Source organism: Capricornis sumatraensis, chromosome 8 (genome assembly GCF_032405125.1).
Source record: "Capricornis sumatraensis isolate serow.1 chromosome 8, serow.2, whole genome shotgun sequence".
Lineage (NCBI taxonomy): Eukaryota > Metazoa > Chordata > Mammalia > Artiodactyla > Bovidae > Capricornis > Capricornis sumatraensis.
In genome coordinates, this window is record NC_091076.1 from 62,521,779 (window position 1) to 62,538,790 (window position 17,012).

Sequence of the window (17,012 nt, forward strand, 5' to 3'; positions counted from 1 at the left end):
TTGCCTGGAGAATCCCATGGACAGAGGAGCTTGGTGAGCTACAGTCCATGCGGGTCCCAAAAAAGTTGGACACAACTTAGCTACTAAAAACAACATAGATATTCCCAACCCAACAGTTCAATGATTTCTCTTTCAAAACTGATAAATACACTTTCATTTAAAATAGTCTAACTGACAAAGCAACAAGGTTAAAAGCAATAAGCTGGTGTGAGAATAAGTTGCTTAATTGGAGATGTGGTAAAGACAGAAAATCCATACATAGCGTCTAACTCATCTGCCTACTCCCTCCCCATATCGATTCTTCAGATTCATTTATGTAGTCAATAACATATTCAGGGGAAGCCTTTTAAAGCCTGCACTCTGCTAGGTGCTAAAAATTTGAAAATGAGCTAAAATAAGTAGCACACTGAACTCTTGGGCATCTATGTCAGAGAAATGAAAACTATGTTCACATAACATATTCATAATAATGAAAACTGTAAATAGTTCAGGTGAATGTTTAAACAAACTGTGAAAGTTAGGTTACTTACAAAAGGGTAACATGAGGAGACTGTTCAGTTTCTTGACAGCAGTGGAGGACACACAAACCAACACATGTGATTAAAATATATATATTTACATACACATATACACACACATGAACACAAGTAAATCAGGCGAAACCTGAAAAAGATCAATATATTGTGCCAACGTCAGTATACTGGTGGTCACATACTCTAGTTTTGCAAAATGGCAGCACTGGCATTAATTGGGTAAAACGTACATGGGATCTCTTAGTACAATTTCTTGTAAGTGCACATGAATCTATGATTATTTCAATAAAAATAGAAACAAACAAAACGCGGATGTGACACCTTGGGAACACCACGGTGCCAGCAGTGCCACTGGAGCTGACTCCTGCTGAAGCCTGAACGTGAGTGGAGACGAGGATGAGGGGTGGCCCCAACATGCCAAGGACTACAGTGTGAACTGTGGCAGTGCCAGGAGTGGGGACAGAAAGGAAGGGGCTGCTGTGCCCGAATCCTCCCTGGACGCTGGTGAGCAGCACCGCTGCTCATCCAGAAATAACTGGCATGAACGCTTTTGGCCAAATGAGGAAAAAAGGCTAACACTCCTGGCTGCTCCCATCGTTATCTGCAGGCTGGCCTCCCCCGCCACCAAGACAGGGGATAATGAGATCACCTGGTAGCTATCACTGGAAAAACTGGCATGAGCACCTTAAACACGTTAGTCCATGTCCTCGTGTAAGGGGAGACAGCCCATACCCTCGTAGAAGCAGAAAACACCCCAGAACAAAGCGTAAGCACAGTTCAGAGAACTAACGTGATCTTGCGCATGCGTGTGTGCGTGCTCAGTCGTGTCCAACTCTGTGCGACCCCATGGACTGCAGCCTGCCAGACTCCGCTGTCCATGGGACTCTCCAGGCAAGAACACTGGAGTGGGTCACCATTTCCTTCTTGCGAAGATCTTCTAAAAGTAGAGGCTGAACCCACGTCTCCTGCACTGGCAGGCAGATTCTTCACCACTGAGCCACAGGGGGGGTGTACTATTGTAGTTTATGTTCATGAAGACAACTAGTGGCAGTTTCTGCCTGTGGCAGAAAGCGAAGAAGAACTAAAGATGAAAGTGAAAGACGAGAGTGAAAAAGTTGGCTTAAAACTCAACATTCAGAAAACTAAGATCATAGCATCTGCTCTCATCACTTTGAGGCAAATAGATGAGAAAACAGTGACAGACTTTATTTTTCAGGGGCTCAAAAATCACTGTAGATGGTGACTGCAGTCATGAAATTAAAACATGCTTGCTTCTTGGAAGAAAAGTTACAACCAACCTAGACAGCATATTAAAAAGCAGAGACATTACTTTGCCAACAAAGGTATATCTAGTCAAAGCTATGGTTTTTCCAGTAGCCATGGATGGATGTGAGAGTTGGACTATAAAGAAAGCTGAGCACCGAAAAATTGATGCTGGTCTTGAGAGTCCCTTGGACTGCAAGGAGATCCAACCTGTCCACCCTAAAGAAGATCAGTCCTGAGTGTTCATTGGAAGGACTGATGCTGAAGCTGAAACTCCAATCCTTTGGCCACCTGATACAAAGAACTGACTCATTTGAAAAGACCCTGATGCTGGGAAAGATTGAAGGAGGGAGAAGGGGACAACAGAGGATGAGATGGTTGGATGGCATCACCGACTCAATGGACATGAATCTGAGTGAACTCCGGGAGTTGGTGATGAACAGGGAGGCCATGGGGTGCTGCAGTCCACAGGGTCGCAAAGAGTCAGACATGACTGAGCGACTGAACTGAACAACTAGTATTAATGGCTTAATTAATTGTACTTACATGCTTCTATGTGTCGGGGGGGTATCCTCTGCCATCAAGACCAAAGCCCATAGCAGCTCACCTAATAGACTTTCCGTTTCTTCCCATGTTACGTAACAGACACATCAGAATCCAAGGAAAAAGTGAAGGTGGAGACTTAATGGCTGCTAAAGCATGCAGAGGTGTTATCCCAGTACAACATCGCCACCTGCCTGAGCCAGCATCCAAGTACACTCCCTCTTTTAGATGGCAGCTACTAACCTGCTTCTGGGTTCTTGTCACTGAACAACTGACTCATGGAGCCTTTGTGATTTTTTCCAGACCCATACTGGGACAAGTCAATTCCAATCCAATGATGAGCATGGTGGAAGGTTCCAAGAGGGATTGCTAGTCAAGTGGGAAGGGTATACTCCAGAATGTGTTCCAGAACACCCCCAGGAGCACCTTGTTTTTACAACTACTTTATCACCTACTCTACTGCCTGAAGCAATGCCAGTGGTTCAATAAGCTCTTGAATCACAGAGTTTCCTTTGAATGCCTGACTCACTGATGTTTGGCTAAGATGAATAGTGATGGTATCCACAGGCCCAGAGCAGCTGCACAGCACCAACAAAAACTTGGGATAGACAAACGTAAGGATCAATGAGCACAGCAGAATAATGGAAGGCTGTCGCCTCTGCTTTAATTGAGGAGTCACTATAACTGTGGGCCAGTGATGCCCATTCATTTTTGTATGGACGTTTATGTGCTACAATGACAGGTACTACAAAGAACATATAGAATGCACAGCTCTTTTACTTTCTGGCTTTTTAAAGAAATTTGTGGATCCCTGCTTTAGATAATCCCCCTAAGAACTGTTAATAGAAATGTTATATTTATACTGAAACTTGGGCATCTGTCAATGGCCTTGCCAATAGTCTGGTGTGCCATGAAGGAGATTATATACTGGCAGATTGCAGATGTCCCTCTTTTAGGGCCAGGAGCTGTACAAACACATCATGGCTGGTAACGGAAGAATCTGGGTCACTAAGGCCCAAGGTGCGAGTCCAGCCACTGGTGAATAAGGCTAGAGTCAAGCCGCTCATCATAGCCGCTTTGCCCTGCCCTGCATAGTGATTTCCATCCAAATTCATCAGTTATGCACCTTTGCCCATCTACTGTCCACTGCTTCCTATCGTACAAAGTATACAAGATGTCACAATTTAAAAGCATAAATATACTACAGGTGTTGGGGGTTAGCTGTTCAGGACAATATAGTTAACAGGACTGCTCAGAGATTTGCCCTTTTTTCCTTATGTATTTAGTTGTTCAGTCGTGTATGACTCTTTGCGACCCCATGGACTGTAGCCCACCGGGCTCCTCTGTCCATGGGGCTTCTCCAGGCAAGAATACTGGAGTGGGTTGCCATGACCTCCTCCAGGTGATATTCCCAATTCAGGGAGCGAACCCAGGTCTGCTGCATTGCAGGCGGATTCTTTACCGTCTGAGCCACATCAAATGTTTAGAAAGTGTTATTAAACTTAGTTTTAGGTGCACAGACATTTAAATCTCCCTGATAATTTGACTCTTGAACATTGTGAAATATCTCTGGTAATAGTCTTTTGTCTTAACCTCTTTCTTAGTTGATATTAATATAGTCGAATTTTTAATATTCATATGTTTATTATTTGCATGACATACCTTTTAACATGTTTTAACTATGATTATATTAAAGACTCAAAGACAATCTTTAGTAGGTAATTTGTCCCTTTAGTTTAGAGTTCTTTGGGCTGAAATATGTCAATATTTAGTATATGATTTACATGGTTGAATTTTGATGTATTATTTAATTTTGTTTTCTGTTTATCCTCTCTGTCCTGTGTCTCTGTTCTTCCCTTTCGGCTAAATTACTTTTGAATTAATTCAACATTTTAAATGAAGTTTTGTATTTTTAAGTACAGTATAAATGAACCTTGGAACAGTATAATTCCATATACCCATTCCCACCCAACCACCAATGGTATTATGCTATAGCTATCATATGTATTACATATATACAATATAAGCCCCAGAAAATGTATAAATTTCTTACATATAAGAAGTATCTTAACATTAAATTTAAAATGTTAACATTTATATTTTAAATGAATTAAGAAAGGGGGGAATCCTCTTTAATGTGAAGTTGATCATTTCTCAGGTATTTCATCACTTCCAAAATATCCAAGTTTGCTCTGGTTATCCTTTCTCCCTGCACAACAGTGTGGATTTGCAAAGTTTACTGTTCACTTCCATCATTCTTGGACTTCCTTGGTGGCTCAGACGGTAAAGCCTCTGTCTACAATGCAGGAGACCCGGGTTCGAGCCCTGGGTTGGGAAGATCCCCTGGAGAAGAAAATGGCAATCCACTCCAGTACTATTGCCTACAAAATCTCATGGACAGAGGAGCCTGGCAGGCTGCAGTCTATGGGGTCGCAAAGAGTCGGACACGACTGAGCGACTTCGCTTCACTTCACTTCATCATTTTTAAATGATACTCTTGCTAGATGGAGAATTTTTTATTACCAGTACTTTTTTCTTTCAGTCCTTTAAACAAGATATTCCACTGCCTTCTGACTTCCATGGTTTCTGATAAGAAGTCAACAGTTTGAAAATGTTTTGTCTCTGTATGTACTATTTTCCTCTGGCTACTTTCAAGATTTGTTTTGGTTTTCAGAAAGTTTACTATGTCATTTTTAAACTTCAGCTTTGTCATTTTCAAAATGTGTCTTTCAATAAATCTGGAACGTTTCCCATCTTTATTTCTCCATGTATTTTTTTCTGCCTCATTCTCTCTATACCTTCTCCTACACAGATCAAAAGGAATTTTGCTCCAGGATGGATCATACATAGAGTGACAACTATACCTAATTTGGATAATTTTGATGAGGAGATGTGAACTTTGAGTCTGATGACAGAGATTTTACTGTTAAGAACTGATGTTGTAACATGCTGAGATTTCCAGGGATGTTTGTATGGGGTAAACGTATTTTACACATGAAATTATTCTGAATTGGAGGATTCAGAGAGGGTGGACTGTAATGAAGTAAACAGTGTCTCAAAACAAGACATATCCAGATCCTAATCTGTGGAACCTACATACACTGCATTATAGTACAAAGAGTGACTATTACCTTATATGACAAAATATGTGATTAATATCTAGATCAGAAGTTATCCTGGATTATCAGTGCCAATATTAAATGGAATCATTTAATTATATTAAATACTTATTTAATATACCCTTAAAAGATACAAAGACGAGGAGAAGACACAGAGAAGAGGAGGAAGAAATGAGACCACAGAGGTAAATACTGGAGTGGTATCTAGCCATAAGGAAAGAAATGCTGACTCACCAGAAGTTGGCAAAGGCAAAGAACAGATTCTCTGTTAGAACTCTAGAGGGAGTGCAGCCTCGCCAACACCTTGATTTTGGACTTTGGGCTTCCAGAAATGAGAGAAAATAGATTTCTGTTATTTTAAGGCCATTTGGTTTTGTTCTGTTATTTTAAGGTAATTTGCTATGACAACCACAGGAAAGAAATGTGCAGTAAATTTGTATACAATGTGAATTTTATGTTATGGACTCCCCATAACTGAAGTTGCTGGGTGGTATGGCAACCTTATGTGAAGATTTTCAGAAACTGCCAAACTATCTTCCAGAGTAGCTGTACCACTGTACATTCCCAAAAGAACTGTGTGCAAGAGCCAGTTCCTCCACTCATTCACTTTTGAGAGTTCCCTTAAAATGTGGTGTAGATACCAGACAACTTGAGTCTAACTCAAAGGGTTTCTCCTGTGTTTTCTTCTAAAAGCTTTACAATCATAGATTTTATATATTTAAATCTATGGTCTAGTATGAGTTCACTTTTGTATATGGAATGAGACATGGGCTAACACTCATTTTTCACACATAAATACCCAGTCAGTCCATTACCACTGTTGAAAAGACTAACCTGTCTTCATTTTGCACCTTTGTCAAAAATCAATTGTACACATGTATGGAAATGTGCCTGTTACTATACCTTTAATAAGTCTAATTACTAGGTAATGCTCCAACTTTTTCTTTTTCAATATTATTTTGCCCAGTATAAGTACTATGCAGAGAAATAGCTTATTAATTTTTATCAAAAATCTTTAATACTGCTGGGATTTTAATGGAGATGGCATTGAATATACAATTCAGTTTGGAGAGAAATTATATTCTAATAATATTATGTACTGTAGCCCAAGAATATGGTTTAACTCTTTATTTAATCAGATCTTTACTCTCAGTGATGTTTTACAGTTTTAGAATACAGTCCTACATGTGATATGCTTAACAATTTTTAAATTGACAATTGTTTGTTTCTAGTATATGGTATGCAGAAGTCTTGTTAAAATCACCCATTAGTTCTAACTTTTTTTGTGGTATTCATTAGATTTTCTGTATGTCATCTTTAATGTAATTTTACTTCTTCCAACTGGTATGATGGTGGTTCTTCCCGTGGTTGCAGATTTCTCAGCAGATCTCAAGGGTTTTTTCTTTGTAGCTTTCATCTCTCTGATACTCAGTCCTGAGAACTCCATGATCTTGGTCTTCCTAGACTCACCAATATCTCATCACCAAAGGGAGTCTAGACTCCATTTGGGTTCCCCTTTCCTATACCATAGGCTTTTTCCTGAACTGACCATCGCAAAGAATCCACCTGCCACACAAGAGATGTGGGTTCAGTTCCTGGGTAGGGAAGATCCCCTGGAGAAGAAAATAGCAACCCACTCCAGTACTCTTGCCTGGGAAATCCCATGGACAGGAGCTTGGCAGGCTACATGCAATCCATGGCATTGCAAAGAGTTGGACACGACTGAGCACGCACACGCAGGTACCTTCCTCCTTGAGAATTAAACACATTCATCATACCGTTTTGCAGAATTGCTCTGATAAAGTAGAAGTAACATGTTTCTAATATGCAGAGGTTTCCAAAGCAAGTGTACCATTGATCAAAATTAGCATGTTAAATACAAAAACTACTAGTGTCAGCTTCGGTAAGACTTTACAGAAGTATATTTTTAAATACTGTAACGTTTTACTACATATGACTTTACTGATGAAAACTAAGAATATTTTGCTAACTACACATGTACTTTATGAGGAAAATTACTGTCAGATGCAGAGGATAGCCCAAGTCATAGATCATAAAACAACTTAATTCAACATAATTAGATCCACATATTTGATCCTTTTTTCCTTGCATGATTAAAGTATCCTCAGAGTTCTTGGAAGATTCCAGAATGACATGATTTTAAAATACTCAAAGACAGGAAGATTACTTGCCATACAGATTTCATCATCAGTGTTAAATTTTATATATCATGTCAAAATCATTTCAGTATACATTTATAAAAATTAATTTTATGGTTATCAATTGTGTTTCCTTAGATCTTGATGTTTAAGGTTTAAAAATTTCCAATCTCCTAAATTATATGGTTTTCCTACCTGTTAAATAGGATTGGCATTAGCAAATATTACACCTACAAACATTTGTCCATGTGCAGCACACTGTTTTATGGATGAGAGACCCCAAGAAGCTTAAGCAAGATCTCTGTTCTCATGCTAGAAATTGAATGACAAATAATGTTAATGCTAAAGAGGTATCAAAAATGGATGTAAATTTTTTACAAGGTGTCGGTGCTTAAAATGTTCAAATTACTTGAGATTATAGTTGAGGTGGAGCATATCAGTAAGTAGGGAGGGCAGGACAGAAATAAAATGTAGGGCTTTCCTGGTGGCTCAGTGGTAAAGAATCAGCCGTCTAATGCAGGAGACACAGCTTGGATCTCTGATTTGGCAAATCTCACAAGCCATGGAACAACTAAGCCCATGCACCACAACTATTGAGCCTGGGAGCTGCAATTACTGAGCCACGTGCTGCAACTACTGAAGCCTGTGTGCCATGGAGCCCGTGCTCCACAACAAGAGGAGCCTCTGCAATGAGAAGCCCACACTCTGCAACTAGAGCAGCCCCCGCTTGCCACAACTAGAGAGAAGCCCACGCAGCAGTGAAGACCCCGCCAAAGACAAACAAATAAAATTACTTGTTAAAAAATTAAAAGAAATAAAATGTGCCCTGTATTGTACAACACAGGGAGTATAGCCAGTATTGTTTGGTAACTATAAATGGAATATAACCTTCAAAAACTGTGCATCACTATGCTGTACACCTGCAACTTACATTGTACATCAACTATACATCAATGAAAAAAATCTTTTCAAAGAAGTAACATGTGCCCAGCAGCACATTTTATAGTGAAATAGTAAATCTTGACTAAAATGCTCATCTAATTGAAAACTTCCATACGAAAGCAGTAACAGCAAATGGTTATTAAACAGGAGAAAGCAACTTCATTGTGCCAGAAAGTAAGGACACTGTCAAAGAATACTGTACATATTATAAGCTAATAGATGTCAAAGATGTCAAGCTAATAGATGTCAAACTAACAGGCTCCAACTGGCTAAATCCAGACTGTTCTGAGTACTAAAATAATTTTTGAATGAATATAACTCATTTAACAAAGAATCTATTCAACCAAATGATATATGTAAATAAAAGAAGTAATAAAAAGTTTGATGAGGAATGGGATATTTATATAGTTTTAATTGACTTCTCCTAGCCCACTATCCACTCAGGCCACAGCACAAAGACAGCAGACTAAAAATGTCCTTCTCCGAGTCTTCCCCTGAAAGCAGTATATTTGCATACGTTAAAAGCTGCTGTCTGAGGGCTCAGCTCCCAATCAGTCTGCATCTAGGTGCTGAGATCCACACCACATCAACAAAATGAAAAATAAAAATCATACGACCATCCCAATAGATGCAGAAAAAGCATTTGACAAAATTCAACAACTATTTATGATAAAAACTCATTGAAGTGGGTACAGGGGGAATATATTTCAACATATATTTCAACATAATAAAGGTCATATATGACAAGCCCAGACCTAACATTATACTCAGTGGTGAGGAGCTGAAAGCACTTTCATAAAAGCCGAAAGCATTTACAATTGCATCAAAAAGAATAAAATACACAGGAAAATTTAACCAAGGAAGTGAAAGACCTGTGCACTCAAAACCATAAGATATTGATGAAAGAAACTGAAGAAGACACAAATAAATGAAAAAACATTCCATACTCATGAATTAAAAGAACCAATATTGTTAAAATGTCCACACTACTGAAAGCAATCTACAGATTCAATGCAATCTCTATCAAAATTCAAATGGCATTTTCACAGAACTAGAAAACAATCCTAAAATTTGTAGGAACCACAAAATACCCCAATAACAAAAGCAATCATAACCAAGAAGTACAAAGTTGGAAGCATCATGCTTCCCGATGTCAAACTGTATTACAAACGTAAAGTAAATCAAAACGGCATGGTAGAAAGTTTAAAAATAGGAGGTAACTATTAACAAAGAAAACACCACAATTATTACTTTTAATTACACATTGTTTTCGAGTTCCAAACTAACGCAATAACAAAAATAAAACTGAAAACAGTCAAAAATTAGCATAATACTTGTCAGAAAGTATGTTCTATATAAGGGCTTCCCTGATAGCTCAGTTGGTAAAGAATCCACCTGCAATGCAGGAGACCCCAGTTTTATTCCCTGGATCAGGAAGATTTCCTGGAGAAGGGATAGGCTACCCACTCCAGAGTCCTTGGGCTTCCCTTGTGGCTCAGCTGGTAAAGAATCTGCCCACAATGCAGTTGAGAAGATCCCCTGGAGAAGGGAAAGGCTACCCACTCCAGTATTCTGGCCTGGAGAATTCCATGGACAGTCCATGGAGTCGTAAAGAGTCAGACACAACTGAGCGACTTTCACTTTCACATTCTACATATAAAATACAAGAAAAATTCTTCTGAAAAAGTATTGGATCTCAAAATAGAGTGCAGCAAAGCAGGAAAACACAAATCTAATACAAAACAATATATAACCTATTATACCTCAGCAATAATAATTTTAAAATGTAATAATTCCTAGATGTAAAAATTCTATAATTAATGATGCAAATTCTAACTGCATTAAAATGTAATTTCAATGTAATTCAAATTAAAAACTTCAAAATATTCTTTATATAACTTCAAAATAGTTTTATATAACTCAATATTCATTATATTACCCCATAACTAAAATGCATTTCAATGAGAAAATGCTCAATAGCTGAAAATGTTTTCAAAAATGAACAATAAGTCTGCTATAAAACAGTAAAAGTGAGTAACACAGCATAATGCTGGTGAAAGGTACTGCTTTATTTTTACTTTCTATTAGAGGAATTTCTTAATACACACTAAGTCTAAAGACTGTTATAATGAACCACCAACATCAACATCACCTAGCTTTGATGATCATTAACACTTTGCATATTGTTTTCAACTTATGTCTTAGTTTATTTTGTTCTGCCAGAACATTCAAAAGCAAACCAGACATATCATATCATTTCACCAATAACTACTTCAGCATGATTGCAGAATATATGCCTAATAGACTGGACTTGAAGAAAACAAACAAAAGAACGGTTTGGGGACAGGAAGAGAAGAATAAATAGAACTTCTGTTTTATCAACGTTCATGGTTCACCTACTGCTTATATTATTAACTGGGTCAAAATAGGATAAAGTTCTTAATTATCTGACCCAGTCTAAAAAACAGTATTAACTCACCAACATTAACGTTAAGCTCCAGTATGATATAAATAACTTCTGGATTAGATGTCATATTACACAAAGAAAACACCTTGTGAAAAAATATAACTTACTTTGGCTTCAGTTTCTCCCCTGTGAAGAGTATATAAATGATGGACAGCACTTTGTGATGAGGACCAAGGATGAGTCAAAATTTGGAAGACGTGGAAGTCATGGCCAAGGGTATCTGTTGTGACTAGAAGCATTCCTGAAGGACACATCAAAAAAGGGTAAAAGTAAACACCATTATGTATGTGGATAAAATATTTTCACAAGGCATTCATCATACTTTAAAATATTATTGAAGGGGAAAAGTGACCAAATATATAAGAACTTCCTACAATTAAAAAAAAATTAAAACACAGGAATTTTTTTCCCATGGGAATACAAAACCTTAAGGTCACATCAGTATTCAAGTATAGTGACATACTTACATGTGAAGGTTTTATGATGTTCTCATACAACTAGTAGAGAAAAGTTTACAATGCTGGAATCACAGAGTTCACAAGCATTTTAAAATAGCAAATCTGATAACAAAGAATGTGAAAGACTTTCCTCCATGGAATTAAAACCCACTTTCACTTTTTCCGTTTCTCAAAACCTGAATTCTAAGTTCCAATTTAAGTACTATTACAACTAATTGTATCCTACTCAATTCATCAGTTTAAAACTTTTCTCCACTTTGCCTATTTATTTAAATTCCCTACTGTCTTTCACAAAGCAAATTTTGATGAGATGTCATAGCTAAGAATTATGCACCTAATACAAGGTCACAAAAATTTTGGTTTCCTGTTCAATTTCACAGTTTTATATTTTACATTTAGGTCTTTCATCAATTTTGTGTTAATTTCTGTACAAAGTGTGAGGTATTTTTTGAAAATGATGTTCAATTGTCTCAGCAGGATTTCTTGAAGAGGCTAATCTTCATTCATTAAATTGTTTATCTTTTATTCTACATTCAATGTCAACATGCCAAAGATCGACTGGCCATATTAGGGTGGGTGTTTTTCTGGAAGTCCTATTCTGTTCCATTGATATATCTGTGTCTATCATTCACTAATATCACACTTTCTTAACACTATAACTTGGAAATCACATACAGCAAGTCTTTGTTTTCTGACCTTTTCCAAGATTGGTTTAGCTATTCCAAATCCTTTGCCTTTCCAAACACAGATTCAGGTTTTCGATATCTATATAATGGGGATAACGAACATCTTAACAATAATGAGTCATCTGATCTATGAACATCGCATATTTCTTGATATGTCTTGCTTTTTCTCTTTTAGCATATCGATTATATTTCCTTAGTGCTACTATCAATGGTACTCTATTTCAATTACCAAATTTTCCTTGGCAGTATATAGAGATGTAACTGATATTTATATAAATATTTGTATGCAAGGAGATCCAACCAGTCTATTCTAAAGGAAATCAGTCCTAAATATTCATCGGAAGGACAGATGCTGAAGCTGAAACTCCAATACTTTGGCCACCTGATGCAAAGAACTCACTCACTAGAAAAGACCCTGATGCTGGGAAAGATTGAAGGCAGGACGAGAAGGGGATGACAGAGGATGAAATGGTTAGATGGCATCACTGACTCGATGGACATGAGTATGAGTAAGCTCTGTGAGTTGGTGATGGACAGGGAGGCCTGGCGTGCTGCAGTCCATGGGGTCGCAAAAAGTCAGACACAACTGAGCGACTAAACTGAACTGTATGCATACCTACATATTCTACAAATTCTATGAGCTTTTATGAAGATTACATGGAATTTTCTTTCTGAACATATAGTATGTGAATAGACATAGTTTGATTTTTCTCCTTTCCACACTACAAGAACTACATGCCTTTTTATTCTCTTGACCTGCTATTTTTGCTGAGGTAAACAAAAATGACGAGAGGCAATATTCATGCCTTGTTCCATGTTTCAGAAAAAAAATATTCAATCTTTACGCATGATGCTAGTTGCAGATTTTCTGTAAATGCTATGTATCAACTTAAGGACATTATTTTCTCCTTCTAATTTGTTGAGAGTTTTAATAATAAACAGATGTCAAATTTTGTCTAATGCTTTTCTGCACCTATGAGACGATTATGTGGTTTTTCTTCTTTGGTCAATTAGTATGGTGCATTTTAATAATGAAAGGTTATCAAATGTGGAACAATCTTGCATTTCTGGAATAAACTCCACTTTGTCAAAATCCTTTCTTACATGCTGCTGCACCGAATTAGCTACTATTTTGTTGTTGTGAATGTGTTACTGGGGGATACTGGTTTGTAATTTCCTTTTCTAATACTGTGTTTGTCTGGTTCTGGTACTAGGGTAAAGCGGGTTTGGTTGCATAATGTTCCTTTTATCTTATTTCTAGAGGAAATACTTTAATAAATGTCCAGTAGAATTTTCCAGTGAAACTACGTGGGCCTTTTCTGTGTTTGTGTGAAGACTTTCAGATATAGTAATTTAACTTCTCTTTAAATTTTGTTTATATAAAATGTAACATAATTTTTATAATGTAAAATATATTGTAATGTTTTTTCTTGGAAGAATTACTCTCTGTAACTCAAGGAAATAGTCTGTAGGGTCTTTAGTAATGTCCAATTTTTCATTCAGGATATTGAAATTTTGTATCCTTTCTCTTTTTTTCTTGGTCAGTCTAGCTAGAACTTCTCAAAGAAACCATTATGGTGTCACTGGTTTTCTCTTTTCCATTTCACTGATTTATCTTCCTTCTTTTGCTATCATGACCATCTGTTACTATTTCCTTCATTGCCCTTGCTTTAGTTTTATTTTCCATTTCTTCAAGTTTCTTAAAAGCTGAAGCTTAGGTTACTGTGTCAGGAAGATATGTTGTTTAGTTTCCAAATGTTTGGGTATATTCCAGTTATCATTCATATACTAATTTCAAGTTTAATTCCATTATGATAAGAAATTAAAGTTTGTTTTATATCTCAGAACAACATATCTTGCTAAGGGTTCCATGTACACCTGAACACTTGGTGTATTCTATCAGTGTCAATTAAGTTAACTGATACTGTTATTGGATCTTTAACATCCTTACTTGTTTGCCTACTTTTGTGTTCTATTATTGAGTAGAAGTTAACATCTCCAACCATAATTATGGATATTTTTTTCAGTTATATAAGCTCCCTAAATTTGAGCCCTATTTTTTTAGGTTCCTACACATTTAGGATTGTTACAACTTCTTGGTGAATCACCTCTTTTATCATAATGTCCCCTTTTGACCTTAGTATTTCCCTTATTCTGAAGCCAACTTTCTTTGGTATTAATATCACTACTTTTTCATTTTACTTTCACAGTCAATATAATTATAAAATGACTCTGTTTTGGATAATAACTGGGGTTCAGTTTGGGGTTTTTTTATTCCTATCTCAAACTTTTAATTAGTGTTTATAGATCAGTCACATTTAGTGTAACTCGTGGGTAAGGCTGGATTTACATCTACCATTTTGTTACCTTTTATTATTTTTCTGATTGTACCCTTGTGGGTTTTTTCCCCTTGATTTTTTAAAAAATTTTACTTGCTACTGGAGTACAGTTGATTAACAATGCTATGTTAGTTTCAAGTGTACAGCACAGTGGATCAGTTATACATGAATCTATTTTTTTCAAGTCCTTTTCCCATTTAGGATTTTACAGAATATTGAGTAGAGTTCTCTGTGTAATACAGTAGGTCTTTGTTGGTTAGCTCTTAAATTTCACACTTGTTTTTACTTTTACTTATTTATCTGTTCTTACTTCCTTTTTTAGATAATTTCACTATTTTTAATATAAAATTTTAACTTATCTATTGGTTTTACTGTTTTTTCCAGAAATTAAAATGTACATATTAGAATGTTTGTGTTTGTTAATATTTTGTCCAGAATATATTTGCTTTCTGTGAGAAACAGAAGCAAAATCATATTTTGTAATTCTTAAAACTTCTTTGTTGAAAGAATATCAAGCATCTATGGAAAGATAAAGTGGGCATTTATATGGGAAGGTGAAGTATATACGAGTTTTCTATTTATTGGCTAACATATGGTACAGCTCCAGTCATTATATTTGATTAAAAATAGCATTTTAGATGCCAGTATCTTGGCTATTTCCAAGAGAATACATTTTAGATGATGAACCATGTCATTTATTGAGATCTATAACAATTTATTTAACATTGCCAACCATTCTGTGCACAGCTATCAGCATGAGGTCAATAAATACTGTTGTTATTCATACAATAAATTTCAAAGATTGGAAATGTTCTTTTTGTGGACAGTATTTCTTGACTCCTATTTTTCACTTAGTTATAGTAAGTCTGAATTATCACAATTCTACTACTATGTTTTGATTCCACATTCCCACAGCAAAATTATTTCTGCACATGAAAAACAATTCAGTGGAAACATCATTATGACAGGAAATGTGATGCACTTGTATTTATAGCACAAATATATTACTCATTCCCAAACATAAACTTCACTTTCTTTTATTAGCGTATCAATGATTTACTCATAATTAGCATTCACACAGTAGTCCCTATTAGCCAAATCAAGACTCTTATTGTTTTGCATATAAAAGATAATCACAAATAAAAACTTTTCAACATGCTCCTAGTTTTTCAAACTGGTATGCAAAACAACTTCAAATTTTAAGAGAATTAGCCATTGAAAATCTATCCTGGTTATCTTCTTGTATCCTGTCTCAAAACGTTTTCTTCCACTTATTCATGCAAATACAGCTTATATAACTCAGAAATAAGTCCAACTTTTTGGCAAAACTTTAAAATAATTTTTAAAAAAAATTTATCGAGAGGAAAGGAGGAAATAGCTAGTGTAGTACTATACCAATAATATGCTTCCTTTGAATTTATAATTTCCTCTTTTGCACACATTCTGCAGGAAGAAATGACAGGCTTTTTTTTTTTTTTTTTCTAGAAAACAAGTTAAAAAGCAGATATACATAAAAGGAAAAACTTGTACAGAGTAGACTGTGGCTTGAGAACTATTTATGCAGCATCAGAAGACTAAACCAGACTCCAGCCTGGCCATAAACTAAACCCACGCCCCAAATGAGGTGCCAAGCCACAAAAAGCATTTGCGTCATCTGGGAATACAAGGAAAAGAAGGACTTCTAATTATAGGGCCTGGAAGCGGAAGCCTAGAGTGATTAGCTGTTTAGGCGCTGCTGTATGTTTATCTGGAAGCTTCCTTTCCTTCACTCTCAGCCTTAAGTTTGATAGATGAGCGCTAGCATTAGAGGGTAGGGACTAAAGCTGCTGATGGTACATGGCGTTCCCCAAAATCTGAGGTAGCTGAAGACTGAACATTAAGGCTTTTGTGGCCTCATAAGAACATAAGTCTTTTCAACTGGGCGTCAGCTGGTTAGCCCAAAAGGCAAAATTAAAGAGTAGCAAACCTCGACTGGGCATATGCTATAAAATCTTGGAAACTTGAGTAGGGATGTCTTTTCTGCCATATCCTATTTATAACACCTACCTAATTGTATGGTTCTTTATCACATGCACACATATGAACTGGAAGACAAATTACCAGCTTATTCACACTCTCCTCCAAAAACAGACATAACCACTGATATGTCGGGTCAAATGGAAATCTTTACAGGGAATTCAGATTATCATCACTCATAAATAACTGTACATTTTAGTATTAATTATTGCAAATTTAATACTTTCTCATCAACACCTGTAGAGATGAAAACCTAAAAATTATTAAAGTCTGTAATTTGCAAACATCCTAACATCTTTATTTAAATAATTACTTTCTTCCTTTCACTTTACATAACATGAAATTGTTACCGTTCTGAAGATATCTTTGGCCATATCCAATGGCCACATCCAAAGGCCATAATCAAGACAGAGGACACGTGAAAAAGTTCTCTTCTATTTGCAGTCCATCCCCTCCCCATCACCTGGCCCCGGCAACCACTGACTGA

The 17,012-nt window shown here is 36.5% G+C and overlaps 1 protein-coding gene across 2 annotated transcripts in view; it reads right to left on the reverse strand.

Annotated features, from left to right (window-relative positions):
• BCAS3 (BCAS3 microtubule associated cell migration factor) overlaps positions 1 to 17,012 on the reverse strand; it is a 589,830-nt gene that overhangs the window by 373,716 nt on the left and 199,102 nt on the right. For both annotated transcript variants that reach the window (XM_068975810.1, XM_068975809.1), the window contains exon 14: positions 11,134 to 11,267. In XM_068975810.1, the coding sequence (XP_068831911.1) occupies positions 11,134 to 11,267 (134 nt within the window). The remainder of the gene's footprint in view (positions 1 to 11,133; positions 11,268 to 17,012) is intronic.